Here is a 16,162-nt window from a genome sequence, read left to right on the forward strand (position 1 = left end):
AGTCAAACTGATGAAGAAATGGTGAACAAGCACCTGGTATTGATGTTGATTTACTGGTATTAAAGGAGTTGCTATTTTCAGTGGTAAAGACGTCTCTTCTAAATGCATTTGAATGTCAAGCTATGTGATGCTACTGTACAGGGTACTCTCTTTCTCACTGGCTTTCCCTGGTCACCCACTCACACACACACACACACACACACACATATATGTCAGTTTCAGGTTGGAGACCCCCCTGTGTGACTAAGATAGGGAAGCCCATGCAGGTGTGTTTGTGAGTGACTCAAACCTGAAACAGAGAAATGGAAAGGTGAAGTGGGCCAACTGAGAGCGATTTGACTGGGTCTTCCCTCTAACACAAAGCATCAACAGAATCCCCTGCTTACTGACACCTGAACCTGGTTTCCATCATGGTTTCATTTGAAGTGAATGTGAAAATAGTGTATTAAATAACAAAGACCAAAGTTAAGTTAATATTTAGCATCTGCATTTTGAGGAAATTGTGTGGCAGGCGAAGAAAATGCTCTACAGTACAGGTAAATAAGACACAATATTGTCACTCCCCTTTCTGTCATTTAAGTCTCCCTCTGTTGGTTTCTCTCTGTCTCTCTCCTCCCACCCATGGAACAGATAAATCGCCCACTTACCATTACTAAATCGGTGCATTTACTTTCCATCACTGAACAGGAAATAGGACGGGCTCTCAGTTCATCTGAAGGGAGTTTCACTTCCCTTCAACTGTTAGACAAGCTTTCACATAAAGTGGCAGATAGCACTGTGCTATGTACGTTGTTGTTAATGGAAAATGCTGTTTTACAAACTGGGTTGTATTTACGTCCCTATTGGGTGTGCTAACTTTTTACTTACCAGTCCAATACAGCTTTACGTGGGCCACAGTACATCAGATGTCCAACATGTCCAGTTATCTGAACCTGTAGTGTAATCCATTCATTTAGAAGGTAAATGCTTTTTACCTCTACTTTGGCGCCCTTGAATCTTCAAACTCTGTCTTCATTTTGATCTTTGTAAAGTTTTGTGACTGCATCTTGCACTGTATTAATGTACGGTATTGTAGTGAGAAAATCTGGCCGCAGACAGACAGAAATATAAACACCTGGCAAAGTACTCAAATCCTTTTCTGTGGTACAAATATAGTTCCTGCTACAATAGTTGTCTCCACCACATTTTGCCTTAATGACAAACACACACACACACACACACACACAACACCAATACAAGTGTTGCGACTGGTAAAAAGCTGAAATCTCCAAGTCCAAGCCAAAAGCATTTCATTTGAAATAACCCTGATAACATCATCAGGGTTATTTCAAATGAAATCTATTTGAGGGCCAGTTATTGCACTTCTCCGCACAGCAGTTGTTTTCTATCAGCTTTTTCCCCCTCAGCTGTCAACGATAAAACACTGCGGTGACATCACTGGTTGGGATGTGGCCAGTAATGCAACACACTTTAAAGTTTCAGGCCTTACAGAGCAGCAGTTTTGTGACTCATGATTCAGTGATTTACTGTTTAATCAATGACAGAGCTATAAATCCTGCTTTTGCTGCCATCTAGCGGTTAAAATATTCACCTTGCTACATTGATGTTGGACTAGTCTACATCCACGATGTTCCACTTCCGGCAATGCTCCGTTGCCGTCAGAAACCGCTAGTTTTCACTCTTTTTGGCCGGATGTTCGTTAACTTAGGCTTTCTTTGTGTTGTAATTTTAAACTCTGGTGGATTTATGAGGATTATGGTTAACTGCTCCTCAGATCTCTGCAGGGTAAATCCAGACAGCTAGTTAGACTATCTGTCCAATCTGAGTTTTCTGTTGCATCACTAAAACAACTTTTGAATGTACACGTTCCACAAAAACAAGTTCCTTCCCGAGGCTATTTTGCAGCGGCACCGTGGCTCTGTCTGGTGCTTAGCGCAGTCCACGACGTGATTGGTTTAAAGAAATGCCAATGAACCAGAGCACGTTTTTCTCCCATCCCGGAATGTTGTGTGGACTAGCCAGACGGGTCTGGCAAAGCGAGACTAATGTTGGACTGCATTATATTGCGTTACATTGGGTGTCGGGTGTCGGGTGTGGTTAGCGATGCAACATGGATGAAACTTTTTCTGATTAGCATGCCATTGTCATACGTTTAGAAAAAAATATTTAAGGTGATGTTACAATTTGACAGGTTTATTTAGTGCTATAATCAGCATAACTAGACTCTTACTACCTAACACATCCTTAAAACAGGTAAGCGTGTAAGCCAAATACTTTAAGTCCCACATGAATAAAGATTCAAAATGAAATGTATTATCAACTTCTGCTAAAATAGAATAGAATAGATGCATTTTGTGGACTAGGTGTAAACAAAAGACAAAGTGAGGTTAGAAACCACTTGAAGCTACTCAGGTGTGGACCATTTCTTGATGTCCTACACTACTCTGCCTTTTGTCTTCTCCCTGGAAACCACACCACACACAACAGCAGGCAGGGACCTCACAGCAAATCTAATGTCTTTCTGCAGACAGAATATGAGATCAATCCAATTCAATTCAATTTTATTTATAGTATCAAATCATAACAAGCATTATCTCGATACACTTTACAGATAGAGTAGGTTTAAACCACACTCTATAATTTACAAAGACCCAACAATTCCAGGAATTCCCATAAAGATCAGTGCACATTGTTTAGGATATATAGCATTGTTTTTACCTTTTATATCCCTTTACTGGTTTTACTTTTGTGTAACATTGCTTGCACTTGCCTTTTTTATTTTAAGATTATTTGGTAACACTTTACTTGAAGGTCGACATAATCGACATAATCGTGACATGACACTGTCATAACTATGACATGAAACTGTCATGAACGTGTCATAAACGTAATAAGCAAGTCATAAACGTTTATGACTTCTGTCATTAAGTGTCATTCGGTTTTTGTCATGACAAGTTGACATTGTTTGGGTTGTCTTGATTATGACAACATGACATTAATCAAAGTGACATTACCAGAAGTTGTCTTGGTCATGACAAGTTGACATTAAATTTGTTTGGAGTCTCCTTATTAAGACAACTTCACAGTAAACAGGATGACATTATGTTAAGTTGTCATGACAAAGACATCCTCTGGTAATGTCATCCTGGTTAATGTCAAATTGTCATTACAAAGACATCCCAAACAAATTCGATGTCAACTTGTCATGACCAAGACAACTTCCGGTAATGTCACTTTGATTTGACGTCTATGACAGTGTCATGTCATAGTTATGACAGTGTCATGTCATGATTATATCGATACCTTCAAGTAAAGTGTTACCGATTATTTTAACCTTAATCTGCCACTATACTTTACTATAGTTTTACTCTGTGTAGATCCATTATTTGCAGCTACAAGAAATAATTTCACCAGGAAAATCAAGTATTTTTTTGGAATTCCAAAGGATCATTTTAATCCTTTCACAGCTCCGCCATGTCCCATCAAACTCAGGAGAAGGTCAAAGTCAGCTACAGAGCAGTGTACCCCTGCAGCTCGACGACACTTCAACAGGCCCGCATTGGGTGTAAAGACGAGTCTCGTGATATTTTCACTTCTTAAAATTCATCATGTGATTTGTGCAGAAACAGTGTTGAGTTGTTCACACTTCCTACTTGCATCCTTCTCAGCCTACATACTGTGCACTGCTGCGTTTGTGTGTCAGTAAGCTGGTGGATAAAGTCATGCTGTTCGATGTTTCAAACCAAAAGGCAAAGGTGAAGTGCAGATCGGTGGGCTCCACTTCAAACATCTTGCAGACCACGACCATGCTTGCAGGAGGTCTCTGCAACACTCTGCTGCAATGATCCCATTTGACACAGCAGAGAAGAAGGTTACAGGTGGGGCGTGGTTTGATATCTCACTCAATTATCTCCTGGCAGGCTCCAACAAACACCACAAAGAAGCGTTTAGCAGCTATTGTCGTCTGCAACATTAAAATGGACCAAAAGTGGATTCAGATTCTGGTGGTTCTAGTGTTTTGTCAAAGTAAGTTTAACCTGAATTTTGAAGTCTATTCACTATTGTGTAGCAGCTTTAAAGTGTCCTGTGGTATGTTTCTTATTTCTTTTGCTGTTTGGTTGCCTACCTAAAAAAACGGAGTGGTGAGAGATATAACTGATCCTATTTTATCACGTCTTTTAGAAATGACTTCAGGAGCTGGTGAAGACAGAACTGTAAAGGAAGGGGAGCAGGTTGAAATCAAATGTGACCCTAAAGGACAAGGGCAGCATGGTCATCTGGTTTCAAGTTCTGGACACATCTGGCATGAAATTCATTGCATCTTTCAGCATCAATGGTATCCTAAAGTCACACTCACCCTCCTTCCAGTTTACCTTCAGTGATTCAAAGATGCAGCAAAATATCCTAACACTGAAGTCATTCAACAAAACTCAGGACAGCGGCGCTTACAGCTGTGCATCTCTCAAAGGCAGTGTACTGCATTTTGGCGTAACAACCCGACTGGTCGGAGGTGAGTTTTGTTTCATACATTTGGTCTTATGATGATGATATGATGCAAGCTTTTCAGAATCACTTCCTATCACATCGTTCTTCTCCCTTCAGAAAAAGCTGAAGTCGCAGTAGTGGAAGCCCCACAGGCCACCACCACCGAACAAAATCTATGCACAACTGCTGCGACATGTGTTTGTAACAACATTAACGAGCAAGGTAATTGTTCACAATCACAACTGTTTGTAGTGAGACCTTATCATCTTCATATGTACGACGCTGGTGGTAAATGAGCACGTGCTTTGCAGGGGAAACCAGTCCTCAAATGTTTTGTACCCCAATCATACTGGGCCCACTGGCCGGCGGCTGTGGCCTTCTTCTTCTACTCCTCATCATCACCACCGTGTACTGCAACCGTAAGTTCATCGGATATCTTAAACGCTGTTGCACAAAGTTTCATATGCAGTCAATAAATGTCTTTGGGAAGCTGAAAATTATTGTAAATGCTGCAAGTGTTTCTCAAAATTCTTTAATCATTATTTTTTTATTTGCTTTTCTTGATTTAAAACTTGGATGATTTGGCTGTGATGTGTGTGTGTGTGTGTGCGTGTGTGTGTGTGTGTGTGTGTGTGTGTGTGTGTGTGTGTGTGTGTGTGTGTGTGTGTGTGTGTGTGTGTGTGTGTGTAATGATTTGCAACGTGTTTTAATTTAACACTTTGGATTTTATGTAGATATAAGGACACGGAGATGCCCACACCATCACAAACGAAAGTAAGTTATTTATTTATTTTCTTTTAATTTAATATTGTCTTTCCATTTAGGGCCGTAGCCAGACTTTTAGGAATACTGAGGTCAATAGTCCAAAATTTAATAAAACGTTTTCAAGGAAATTACTCTGAAAATCAAACGTTCATAAATGCAGCTAACTGAACTAATTGAAATTGAAACTGTCTGAACTTTGTGGTTCTTTTCAGTTCTCTTTCTTAACTTACTCGCCCGTAAAATAAAGTGTTTTATTTCAGAATGCTGCTTTAAAATATTTCCAACACTGCCAGGATTATTGGTGGAGAAATACTGAATTCTTTACCTATTTATTAAATCCAGTCTCATATGTTGTAAAAAATGTCAAGTTTTAACACATTATGGAAGACATAACAGCAGTTCCCTCAATTGTAGCTACAGCCCAGCGTTTCCTTTGTACTTCCATTTTGACAACAGAACTGAGTCACTGAAATAAACAATTTATTATTATTATTATTATTATTATTTTTATTATTATTATTAATTTTAAATACCTTGTTTTATCTCATATAGACGACGGTCGGGGGATCTTGAAAAACTAAAAGTGGACAAACGACAAGTTTAATCCAAATGGGGTGTGTAATTTCATGGACACTGATGTAAACGGCAATTCTATTACGGGCTTGTGTTACTGTTACTGTTGCAGAAATGATTTTTCAGTTTAAATCACATTTCTGGTGAACATGTTGCTGCCAACTTAAAAAAAGTTCTTTAAAATATCTTCAAAGCTTTTCGCCAACATCTGTAGTTTGAACGTTGTTGTTTTACGGCCGATAACGCTGCGCCATCACATCACGATTGAACTCTTCTAATGAAATAATATGAAATAACATGAAATGAAGTAAGCACTGATTTACATTTATTTCAAACATCATGCAAACAATTGTATATAATTAATTTTGCTTTTGTATAGAGCCAAAGTCAATTTCACACTGGCTTTTTCAGCAGTCTACCTACATAGATTTTTTACCTTAATAACCGTACAGTCCTTTAGATTTTGTGAAATTTTTTTAAACAAGAACTTAACTTGCCTTAGCTTGGAAATATTTAATAACCACTTAAAAAAGAAGAAATTGCTCTGATTTTATTTTCAGCAGGATAACTTGAAATCTTGAAACATTTTATTTAGTTAAGCTTTTGTTTCTATTATTTTATTTTTGAAAAATGTCTTGTAATTCAAATATCTATATGGTTTCAAAGTTACGAGGAATTGTTTTTCCTTTTGTAAAATTGGATGTACAGCATTTTAGAAAGTATCCCACTTTCTGAGTTTTTGTAGCTTGAAATATTTTAAAAATAAAATATATTATCACTCAATAAACAACTAATTGTATTTGTCTTTATTCATGTTTCATTTTTACATTTATGTAATTTTGTTTTGCACATCCAACCCAAGCATTTGCATACCCATCAGTTATTCAGCGTCTCGGCACAGAAATATAAAGTTTGAGCGAAAGACATTTGTTTTGTTGTAAGCCCCCTCCGAGTAAAAAGGAAGTGGGCTGCTACAACTGTATGCAGGGTGAAAACCCACTAAGCCTGGAGTAGATTATGTTTCTGTTCATTCTAATATATACACACACTTCCCTTGCACCTTTAAGAAAACAGTTATATTATTATTATTTAGCTTTCCTTTACATATTAAGACAGTTCATGTTAGTTTTTGTTTCGGTAAAAATCGTAGAAACCATTTCACACCTTACACCCTTACAACTTTTTTTTGATTTTATTTTATTTAATTAGTCTTCCCACATCTAAAATACCTCTCATATCTTTTGACTCACACTCACACATAACACCTTTGACATGAAAAAAAACCTTTGGGGCCAGTACATTGATTTTTAACTTTACAGTTGAAAGCCCTTTGTAAATTATACAGTGTTGTCGTATATAGAACAAAAATCTTTTTTTTTCCTTTATCTTTTTTTTTTTTTTTAACAGTATACAAACAAGGGCATCGTAAAAGCTTGTAACCACCTCGGTTCACTAAGTGCACTTCTGGACACCAGCATATTTTTGTTACAGAAAGTAAAATGCATTTGCAAGGGATACAGAATTAAGCAGAACACCTCCTGGAAATCCTCCACATATTTAATGATGTCAACTATGTATTGTCCAAAATATAAGCAAACTAAGCTGTCCACTAGTGTCTTTGTGGCATCAGACCACATCATGATAGAAAACTTGGCTTTTCTGTGTACATTAAAATTGCACAAACATCCCGATCCTACACCCACTCCGTACTGCTCCCACGTAAGCTGACGGTCACCGCTGGTCCAACCAATGCCACAACACCACCAGGCTTACCAGGCACTATGTTGTGATATTAGTGTTTCATTGGAAAACTTTCAGCTGATGTGTAGATACAGGACTCTGACGAGGAACTCCTTCCTTCCCTCAGCACGCTCAACACATCAACCAACAAAACTAAAGATTTTTCACTTGACTTAATCTTCTCTCATTCCCCAAAGTTTCCCTCCTTACTTTACGCCCGTTCTTCACCCATTCTCCATTTTGTTTTATAATCTTTTTTTTCCCCAAAGACTGAAACCTAAACCTTCTCTTCCTTAAATACATGTGAAACAAAAAAGGCACCGCATGCAGAGAGTGTGTGTGTGTGTGTGTGTGTGTGTGTGTGTGTGTGTTTTGTGTTTTTTTTTTTTCTTATGGGTTTGTGTCTTATGGGTATGTCTAGGTCTGTCATTCATCCAGTATACATTCTCGACGATTTAGAAAAATAGAATCATTATCCAGAAAGCAGCTCCCTCACTGATGCGTCCCTGTGGCCGGGGGGGTGGGGGGTGGGGGGATTCTACTGACAACCTGCAACATGTGACATATTCAGCAGTCAGTGGAAAGAGGTTTCTCCTTATCATGTTGAGCATCTTTGATCACGTACAATTGTGCAATAGATTACAACGAACCTTACCAAGTGGTCTAGCTCTTGCCTCCCTTCTTTGTAGATGTTGGCACAACGTCTGAGCTAAGCTGATCTGATAGCTGGTCAGCGGCAGATGGCTCCTCTGCTTGGTGTTTCTGAAATACAAGGTTAAAGTTTAAAAATAAAATAAAAAGAAAAAAGAAAAATATAGAAAGGAAAAGAAAAAGCAGCGCCTTTGCATCAATAATTCTATAAATGTAATGCAATTACTTTGTGGAATTAACATCAGCCAAAGCAGAGACAGCAGAGAGCATCACATGCAGCTTTGTGCAGGCTCCACCGATGGAGATTTTTGATTTGGTTTAATTATAAGTGCACAGATTTATTTTGTGCAGCATCGTGCATATTGAACTGCATTTTTTTTTTAAGTCTACATGCAGCAGTCAGTTTGCTTACTTTAGACTTTGACTTTGACTTGCTCTTGCCCTGTAACAAAGTCGGCACCTTGGTTAGGCTCAACAATTGCTCGTTGCTCCATGAGGAGGTGACCACTGATACAGTAAATGCTAGTAAACAACCTGCGGAGGGCGCCATGTAACAATGTGACTAACAGTGTTTAACATCAATACTTACGAACTGCCATTAGTTAACAGAACCTTGTTACCATTAAATGTCAAGCTCTACATTTACATTTGGTTTTCATTCACTTTCTTTCAACTTTTACTGTATCAGTAATTTCATCTGACAGAGCGATCTTACATCCCGATTTCACTCGGATCTTTCTTTTACCTTTGGTTTGTCCGTCTTAGGTTTGAACTCTGGGGCGTCTGGGAGCAGGGTGTCAGACAGGGACTCCAGGACAGTACCAGCCATTGGCTAGGAAAGAATAATAAATAAATAGATACATACATAACTAAATAAGTGATAAACAAACATATCAAACATGATTAGCTCTTAATGCATTCATGCACTGAACTAATACAGTTGTTTAAAGCTTTAGTGTGTAACTTTTTGATATTCATGAACATTCGTTACATTCAAGCCATTGCCAAATGAGTTGCTACAAAGCTAATTAAGACTATCAGCTCCACACAACTCTCTCTGTATTTCTCAGTATGACTATGTTCAGAAGATTGTGTTGTCTGGTGACTTTCCCGCAAAGAAACTCAAGTAAAGATAATGACCTCTTCTGAAGAGTCCATTATGTTTTGTTTTTTTCCGCCATGTCCTCCTTGGAGATTACCAACTGTGTGTGTGTGTGTGTGTGTGTGTGTGTGTGTGTGTGTGTGTGTGTGTGTGTGTGTGTGTGTGTGTGTGTGTGTGTGTGTGTGTGTGTGTGTGTGTCATGTGGACGCTCTGACAGTTTTGTTGTCATTACTTAAATTTCCTCATGGGGGTGGCAGAAACTACGCACTATAGCTTTAAGACAGAATTTGAAACTATTAAGCATACATAAATGTCCAGCTTGCCACTTTCAATTGCTAATTTGCTGTACATTGCTGTTCTGAAGCCCCAGTGTTATGAAAGGTTGTATCTAAAGATAATCCGAAGAAAGCCATTTGTTTGAGGGGATATCTGGGAAGTGCAGTACTGAAACATAACAGCAAAGGGCACTGCATAGCACCATAATAGGCCTTGTTCACAGCAGACATTTTACTGTCCTAGAAGGAAATGCACAGCTGGAACTAACAAATGTTGTGTCCCAGGAAGCCATTCCAGCGAGCCTACATGCAAATTAACTGTTTTTCCTAAATGACCTAATGTGACCAATATTAGTTACAACTGTGCTTTTTTCACTATGACATGTCAAAATGTGTTGCTCTGCCCTCCAAAATGTGTTTTTTTGTGTGCTACCTTCAAGGGCCCTGAGTCCAGGACAGGAGGATCCAGCTTTATGGTGCCAGCAGGTGATGTGACTGGGTCAATGGTCCTGGGAGCACTAGAGAAGTCGCTGGACAGAAGGTCCATGGCTGTTTTATCATCCATAGTCTTCTGCAGAAAGACAGGAAACCAAACCATCTGCATGTTGTATACTGTATCATTTAACAGTGCACGTCTGTCTAATGTCATAATCTGTGAGTGTGTGCATTTTTACCCCCTTGGGTGCGGCAGCTGCTTTTGCCTGTGCTTCTGTTGTTTTCTTTAAAATGAAATTGATGAACATTAGACACACAGTAGAATTACTACTACTAACAAGCATGTCCCAGTAAACACTGAAAGCAACACCCTCACACAATATTTTTGCCCCAGATTCAAAGTTAGATAAGTCAAATCTAAAAATGTTTTTATTGGTTTAAACATGCACTTCCAACAAATAACTCTCCAGCAGAACTGACAACAGTAACAGAGAGAGTAATAAGAGTTTTATTACCTTAAGATCTTTCTCAGTGGGTCGATACTCTGGTGGCAGCGAGTCGTCTCTCTCGCCCATCTTAATCAGCTTCTCTTCGACAACCTTTTTCTCCTGCAACAACCATACAAATCAGCTGAAGTCACTGGCAACTTCTTATCAAATCACAAATCGAAAATATTCTCTCCTGTGCTGGCTATGCCCTTGAAGAACGCTGGCTACCTTGACAATGTCTTTGGCAGGAAGTGGGGCAGGTTCAGGGGCGGGTGCGATATCCTTCAAGGTGTCTGACAGAGCATCCAAGGCACTGCCTGCTCCTCCGGATAGCTGAGTGTACAAACACACAGACAAAAACGTTCTAATGTATCTGCAGGGTTTTAGAGAGTACGGAAAAAAAAAAAGGTTCGAGTTGTTCTTGTGTTTACCTCTTTGGCAGTTTCTGTGGGAACACAAGCAGTGGACTTCACCGTCGAAGCGGCAGTGGAGGAAACAAATTCTCCCGCTAAGGCATCCAGAGCAAAGTCTGCAGAGGGCTGAGGAAGTGACAGAATAGAGTCTTTAAAATCGGCGTAGGATTTTTCTAAATTTCTAAAGTTCCAAAGTTGCAAAGAGGTATATTTGCATCATATTTTATTATTTAGAGCTGCGGTAAACAGTGCTGGCTCTAGAGTGTACCTGTGCAGGAGGAGCTGAGGGGGTGATGCCAGCAGCATGGACAGCATGAGCTGATGAAGAGGTCATGAAGCCTTCAGACAAAAGGTCCAGAGCCTCACCGGTATCCATGGTGGGCTGCAGGAGGGGAGAATGAAAGGGAAATGATGACCTCTGATTAAAATATATTCATGGGACACAGTTTTAAGGTTAAATATGGCTGAGATATTTGCCTTATCAATGCACATAATGTAGAGAATGTTTTGCAAAACAAAAAAAGAAAGAAAAGAAACTTCCAAAAAGCAATTACTACATCTTTTCAATTATATGTGTATTTGTCTCACCTCAGGTGTAGGAGCAGGCAGATTTTTGAGTTCATCCTTATTAAACCTGTACTGTGGAGGAAGTGAGTCCTCCCTCTCTCCTACAAACACGCCCTTCTCCTTCTTGAGTTTGTCCTCCTGTGAAAAGGAGAAAAAAACAAAAAAGAATGCACACATGGAAATAAACAAAAGAATGGCATCGATATAATTTTCTGATACCAAATCCATGCATTTCATGTATGTGTACATGAAACATTGACAGCGCGCGTGTGTGTGTGTGTGTGTGTGTGTGTGTGTGTGTGTGTGTGTGTGTGTGTGTGTGTGTGTGTGCGTCATACCGAGACGATGTCCTCAGGTCTGAGTTTTGGGAGTTCAGGTTTTGGTTGGTCTACGGGCAACGTGTCACTGAGAGCGCTGAGAGCATCCAGAGACAGAGAGCCATCCTGAGGAGAGAACAGGAAGCATATAATGTAACTATGATAGTGTTGATGGTAAGCTTAAGGTACACGCCCGGGGGTTTTCAGGTGTTGCTTGATATCTCTGTGCCCAAGTAGCAGTACTTCGCCCCAATATAGTCCCAAGTCAATATCTGCCTAGGAAACTGCCTAGTCTTAACCTGCATTGCTATTTGTACTCGTTGTGAATATACAGGCCACAAGAAATAATAAGGTTTATTTTATGGCTCACTTTTACTCACGACATGCTATCCGGCAACAAAGGATTTCATTCACTATGCTAAGCTAAACTAGCGGCTAAGACAATGCATGCGCTGAGACAAAAATGTGTTTGCCCACCTATCTAAATCTAGGGGAAACGCTGAATAACCCCTATTTCAAAAAACGGTGGCGTGTTCCTGCTATTCTTAGAAAATAAGTGAGTTAAGTAGAAATAAGCCAAAGCTTTACCTGTGGTGTCTTGACCCCTTCTGCCTGAACTCCATAAGCTTTAGTTGGAGCAACAAAATCTCCAGAGAGTAGATCCAGAGCTGACAAATCCTCTACTTTGGTCTGAAAAACAGAGACAACAGCTTTCAGCAATAACAAAGTGAGGAATTGAAAAAAAGCGCAACAGGCTGATTCAAACAAAGTCTTAAAAAGAAAAGTTCAACATGTTAGGAAATGCACTTATATGGCTTCTTGCTGGGAGTTATATAAGAAGACCGATATCACTCTCACTCTGTGAGGAGACCTTTATCTTAGCTTAGCATAAAGACTGGAAACAGAAGGAATCAGCAAGCCTGGCTCAACGTGTAGGTTTACACTCCGATTTTTGTATGGGTTAAAAAAAAAAATTCAAACATGTTAATCAGTGATCTTTAGAGCCAGGAAAGCTGTTTCCCCGGTTCCATTATTGATCCTACGCTAAAGGCTCTGACACACCAACCCGACGGCCGACCGTCGGACTGATCAGTCAGCTCCCATCTCCCCGAGTGGGTCAAAAAAGTGCCACGGAACACACCGAAGCGACGCCGACTTGATCCTAAATTCTGCGCGTGCGCGAGATGTAATACATCTCCATAACAGCAGGCGGGGCTAATCTGTATAGTCGCCCAAAAAATGAAAACCGGAAATGACGGAACATCTCTCTAGACCTAGTAAACACAGAGCACGCTGTCGTCAGTCCTTGTTTTCATCAGAGAGTGTTGATAGTAGTCAAGAAGGATCGTTGTTGTCATTACCCGCTGAACGGAAGAAAATACGATGGCTAGTAATAAGAAGATACTGGCGTTGTCAGCTCCGGTTTTCTTGTGCACTGATTCGCTAGTCAAGGGCTAGCACTCCACCAATCAGATTGGTCATTGAGTCCGACTGCCCACTGGCCGATTCAACAAGTCAAATCGGCCAAAATGAACGCAGACTGCTCCTCCGCCTGACGATGGCACGGAACGCACCGAACAGACTCGAGTCACCGACCTCGCCAGACTGTCCGACGGCCGATAATCGGGTTGGTGTGTCAGAGCCTTAACACAAGCAGCAACTGGCTGCAGCTTCAGATAAACATGAGAGTGGTGTATTCATATTCTCTTCTAACTAAGCACCCCAAAAGACCAAATACTACCATCTCTACTGTTTCTGTGTACATTTTCCATCTGCTGAAATGTGTCATCGCTACATCACCCAGCAGATGTTTGCTACAGGAACTGAATCTACAGTGTACCTTTGCTGGAGCAGCATGGACAGCAGGAGCTGCGGAAGAGGTCATGAAGCCTTCAGACAAAAGGTCCAGAGCCTCACCGGTATCCATGGTGGGCTGCAAGAGGGCAGAGTGATGGAATAAATCAATAACATGCAATTAGTGTTTATTTAACATATTTATGAGCCAAACACCCTTAAGAATATTGAATCGATTTTTTTCCCCAGTCTTACCTCAGGTTTAGAAGTCGGCAGATTTTTTAGTTCATCTTTATTAAACCTGTATTTTGGATTAATCGAGTCCTCCCTCTCTCCTACAAACACGCCCTTCTCCTTCTTGTGTTTGTCCTCCTGTAAAAAGGAGAAGAAGAAATAATAATGCCGGGTGAGTCTTTCTGTGAGGAGCTGACACACAAATGCTACCGATAAGCCAAGAGCAGGAGGCTTTCTGCAATCAAAAGCTGTGTGAACTCTGTGCCCGTGAGTGTTTGTGCTCTTACCGAGACGATGTCCTCAGGTCTGAGTTTGGGGAGTTCAGGTTTTGGTTTGTCTACGGGCAACGTGTCAACAAGAGCGCTGAGAGCATCCAGAGACATAGAGCCATCCTGAGGAGAGAACGGGAGATTGTGTTCTACTGGTCTGTCAGTTTAACTATTGAAATAAAAGGCATCTCCCGTAAAAGAGTGACAAGACATATCTCACCTGACCAGTCTTGAGCTTGCCGTCAGTGGCGTCCTTTCCAGCAGCAGTTTTCTTTACTGTGACAGGAGCAGGAGGAGCAGGACACACAGCCACAGGGGGAACTGCACAGGACTCAACTTTCTACACCAGACAACAGAGATGACATTAAACTTTATATTAATGGCTATCTGTAGCTGTATTTGTTAATTTTACAAATATATTTGTGACCAGATTTATAATGAGGAGTGGATGAGGGCCTACATCGGAAGTTAGTTAACTGCCATTGATCATTTAACTTAAAACTATCTCAACCTCTGTGTTTTAAGCAACGCTACCAACGCGGCTCTTCGTGTCTGCTGATCCCTGACTGAATACTACTCCCATTATCACCCTCAGCCGTACTTTGTGATTAGTTCTAATTAGCAAACGGTAGCATGCTAACATGCTAAACTAGGATTGTAAACATGCCCGGTAAGATTTATACCCTGCTAAACACCAGCATGTTAGCATGCTGATGTTAGCATTACGCTCCAAGAGCCACTGTGCCAAAGCACAGCCTCACAGAGCTGCTAGCATGGCAGTAGACTCATATAGCCTTTTTGTTTTGGGCTAGGGTGACCAGACGTCCCGGTTTGACCGGGACAGTCCCTATTTTCAGTTGCGTGTCCCGAGTCCCGACAAAAGCCTGTCGGGACGCTAAAATGTCCCGGTTTACACCAACCACTATGAAATTGTCCCGGTTGTCAGCAATTACATAGCCGACGTGGTCTTATTATAGCCTGAACATTAACTAAACGTAGAATGTAGAAAGATGTCTAATCTGTCTGTGTCTATGTCTGACCTGGGCTGGCACATGTTCACATTAAAAAGCGTGTGCGTGCACGAGCACTGTGGTCACGCGCAAAGTGTCCCCGTTTTAGTTCTGGGAAATCTGGTGACCCTATTTTGGGCAAATCTGCATCCTGCCTTATTGCTACAAGTTCCTGTTTGCACCTGGCTTACTTTGATGCTTTCGAAAAAATCCAAAATGAGCCAAGATCTGAAGTCATAAGAAGCGCCTTTTTTTATAGGACGTCCAAATAAATGGACATTCAGTCCATCATATAGACTTTTATCCTCAAGGGACAAAGCTTTGTTTTGGGCGATTCGACCAGCCAAGAGATGCTTGCAGGAAAAGGAGGCGTGAGCTTGCTGTACCTTGCCAGTAGAAGAAGTAATTCCAGCCTCCAGAGAGAAATCATCCTTGACTTTCTCCATCTTGGCTTTTTTGTCAGCAGGAGGACACACAGCCACAGGAGGAACTGCTTTCTACAAAAACCACCAGAGACAACATTTGAAGAGTAGTAGATACTGTATTTCTGCAATTTACAATTGTGTCTGCAGTTACTAGTAACAGATCTACAGTGTACCTTTGCAGGAGGCGCCTGGACAGCAGGCGCTGCTGAGGAGGTCGTGAAGCCTTCAGACAAAAAGTCCAGAGCCTCACCAGCATCTATGGTGGGCTGCAGGAGGAAGGACACAGAGGAAAGAGAGAGAGATATATTTTATATCAATGTTCTGTACTACTGTATTTGTATCACAGTGATAATTTAAAAAGGTACAATATGTAATGGATTTTCATTAAAAAATATATATATATGTAAAGACTAATACAAAAATGATCTCTCTGAATCATTTAAATGACCCACTAGAAATGTGTGGTGGTATGCTCTGCATTCACTCATAACCCGGCAATGGGACACCTTCCCGCGGAGGTGTGTGTGTCTGTGTTTATTTGTGCTTTAGACCATAACCGCTGTGAAAATACATTTTCATTCCTCTTAATAACTGATTTTTTCGGCGCTCCTTCTCTTCA

The 16,162-nt window shown here is 40.6% G+C and overlaps 2 protein-coding genes across 38 annotated transcripts in view; one reads left to right on the forward strand and one right to left on the reverse strand.

The window, feature by feature from the left end:
* Positions 1-3,631: 3,631 nt before the first annotated feature.
* On the forward strand, positions 3,632-6,610 carry cd8a (CD8a molecule). Its single transcript, XM_039796784.1, is given in 7 exon segments — positions 3,632-4,026; positions 4,183-4,250; positions 4,252-4,510; positions 4,603-4,707; positions 4,797-4,904; positions 5,220-5,259; positions 5,803-6,610. Coding segments are annotated over 7 exon segments (681 nt in total). The 5' UTR covers positions 3,632-3,977; the 3' UTR covers positions 5,855-6,610.
* A 1,486-nt stretch (positions 6,611-8,096) lies between these two features.
* Positions 8,097-16,162, reverse strand: part of cast (calpastatin) — a 38,849-nt gene continuing 30,783 nt past the window's right edge. For 31 of the 37 annotated variants that reach the window (XM_039796750.1, XM_039796754.1, XM_039796766.1 and 28 more), the window contains 19 exons: positions 15,717-15,809; positions 15,505-15,615; positions 14,329-14,448; positions 14,127-14,231; positions 13,861-13,977; positions 13,652-13,744; positions 12,400-12,501; positions 11,833-11,937; positions 11,516-11,632; positions 11,196-11,309; positions 10,946-11,053; positions 10,743-10,847; positions 10,542-10,634; positions 10,266-10,310; positions 10,025-10,162; positions 8,960-9,046; positions 8,627-8,656; positions 8,219-8,325; positions 8,097-8,112 (listed from right to left, as the gene is read on the reverse strand). In XM_039796750.1, the coding sequence (XP_039652684.1) occupies positions 8,227-8,325; positions 8,627-8,656; positions 8,960-9,046; positions 10,025-10,162; positions 10,266-10,310; positions 10,542-10,634; positions 10,743-10,847; positions 10,946-11,053; positions 11,196-11,309; positions 11,516-11,632; positions 11,833-11,937; positions 12,400-12,501; positions 13,652-13,744; positions 13,861-13,977; positions 14,127-14,231; positions 14,329-14,448; positions 15,505-15,615; positions 15,717-15,809 (1,782 nt within the window). In that variant the 3' untranslated portion in view covers positions 8,097-8,112; positions 8,219-8,226. Of the gene's footprint in view, positions 8,113-8,213; positions 8,326-8,626; positions 8,657-8,959; positions 9,047-10,024; positions 10,163-10,265; positions 10,311-10,541; positions 10,635-10,742; positions 10,848-10,945; positions 11,054-11,195; positions 11,310-11,515; positions 11,633-11,832; positions 11,938-12,399; positions 12,502-13,651; positions 13,745-13,860; positions 13,978-14,126; positions 14,232-14,328; positions 14,449-15,504; positions 15,616-15,716; positions 15,810-16,162 lie in introns of all 37 variants that reach the window. The other 6 variants (XM_039796745.1, XM_039796748.1, XM_039796749.1 and 3 more) reach the window with 6 other exon arrangements.

This window comes from Perca fluviatilis, chromosome 4 (genome assembly GCF_010015445.1).
Source record: "Perca fluviatilis chromosome 4, GENO_Pfluv_1.0, whole genome shotgun sequence".
In the NCBI taxonomy this organism is placed as follows: domain Eukaryota; kingdom Metazoa; phylum Chordata; class Actinopteri; order Perciformes; family Percidae; genus Perca; species Perca fluviatilis.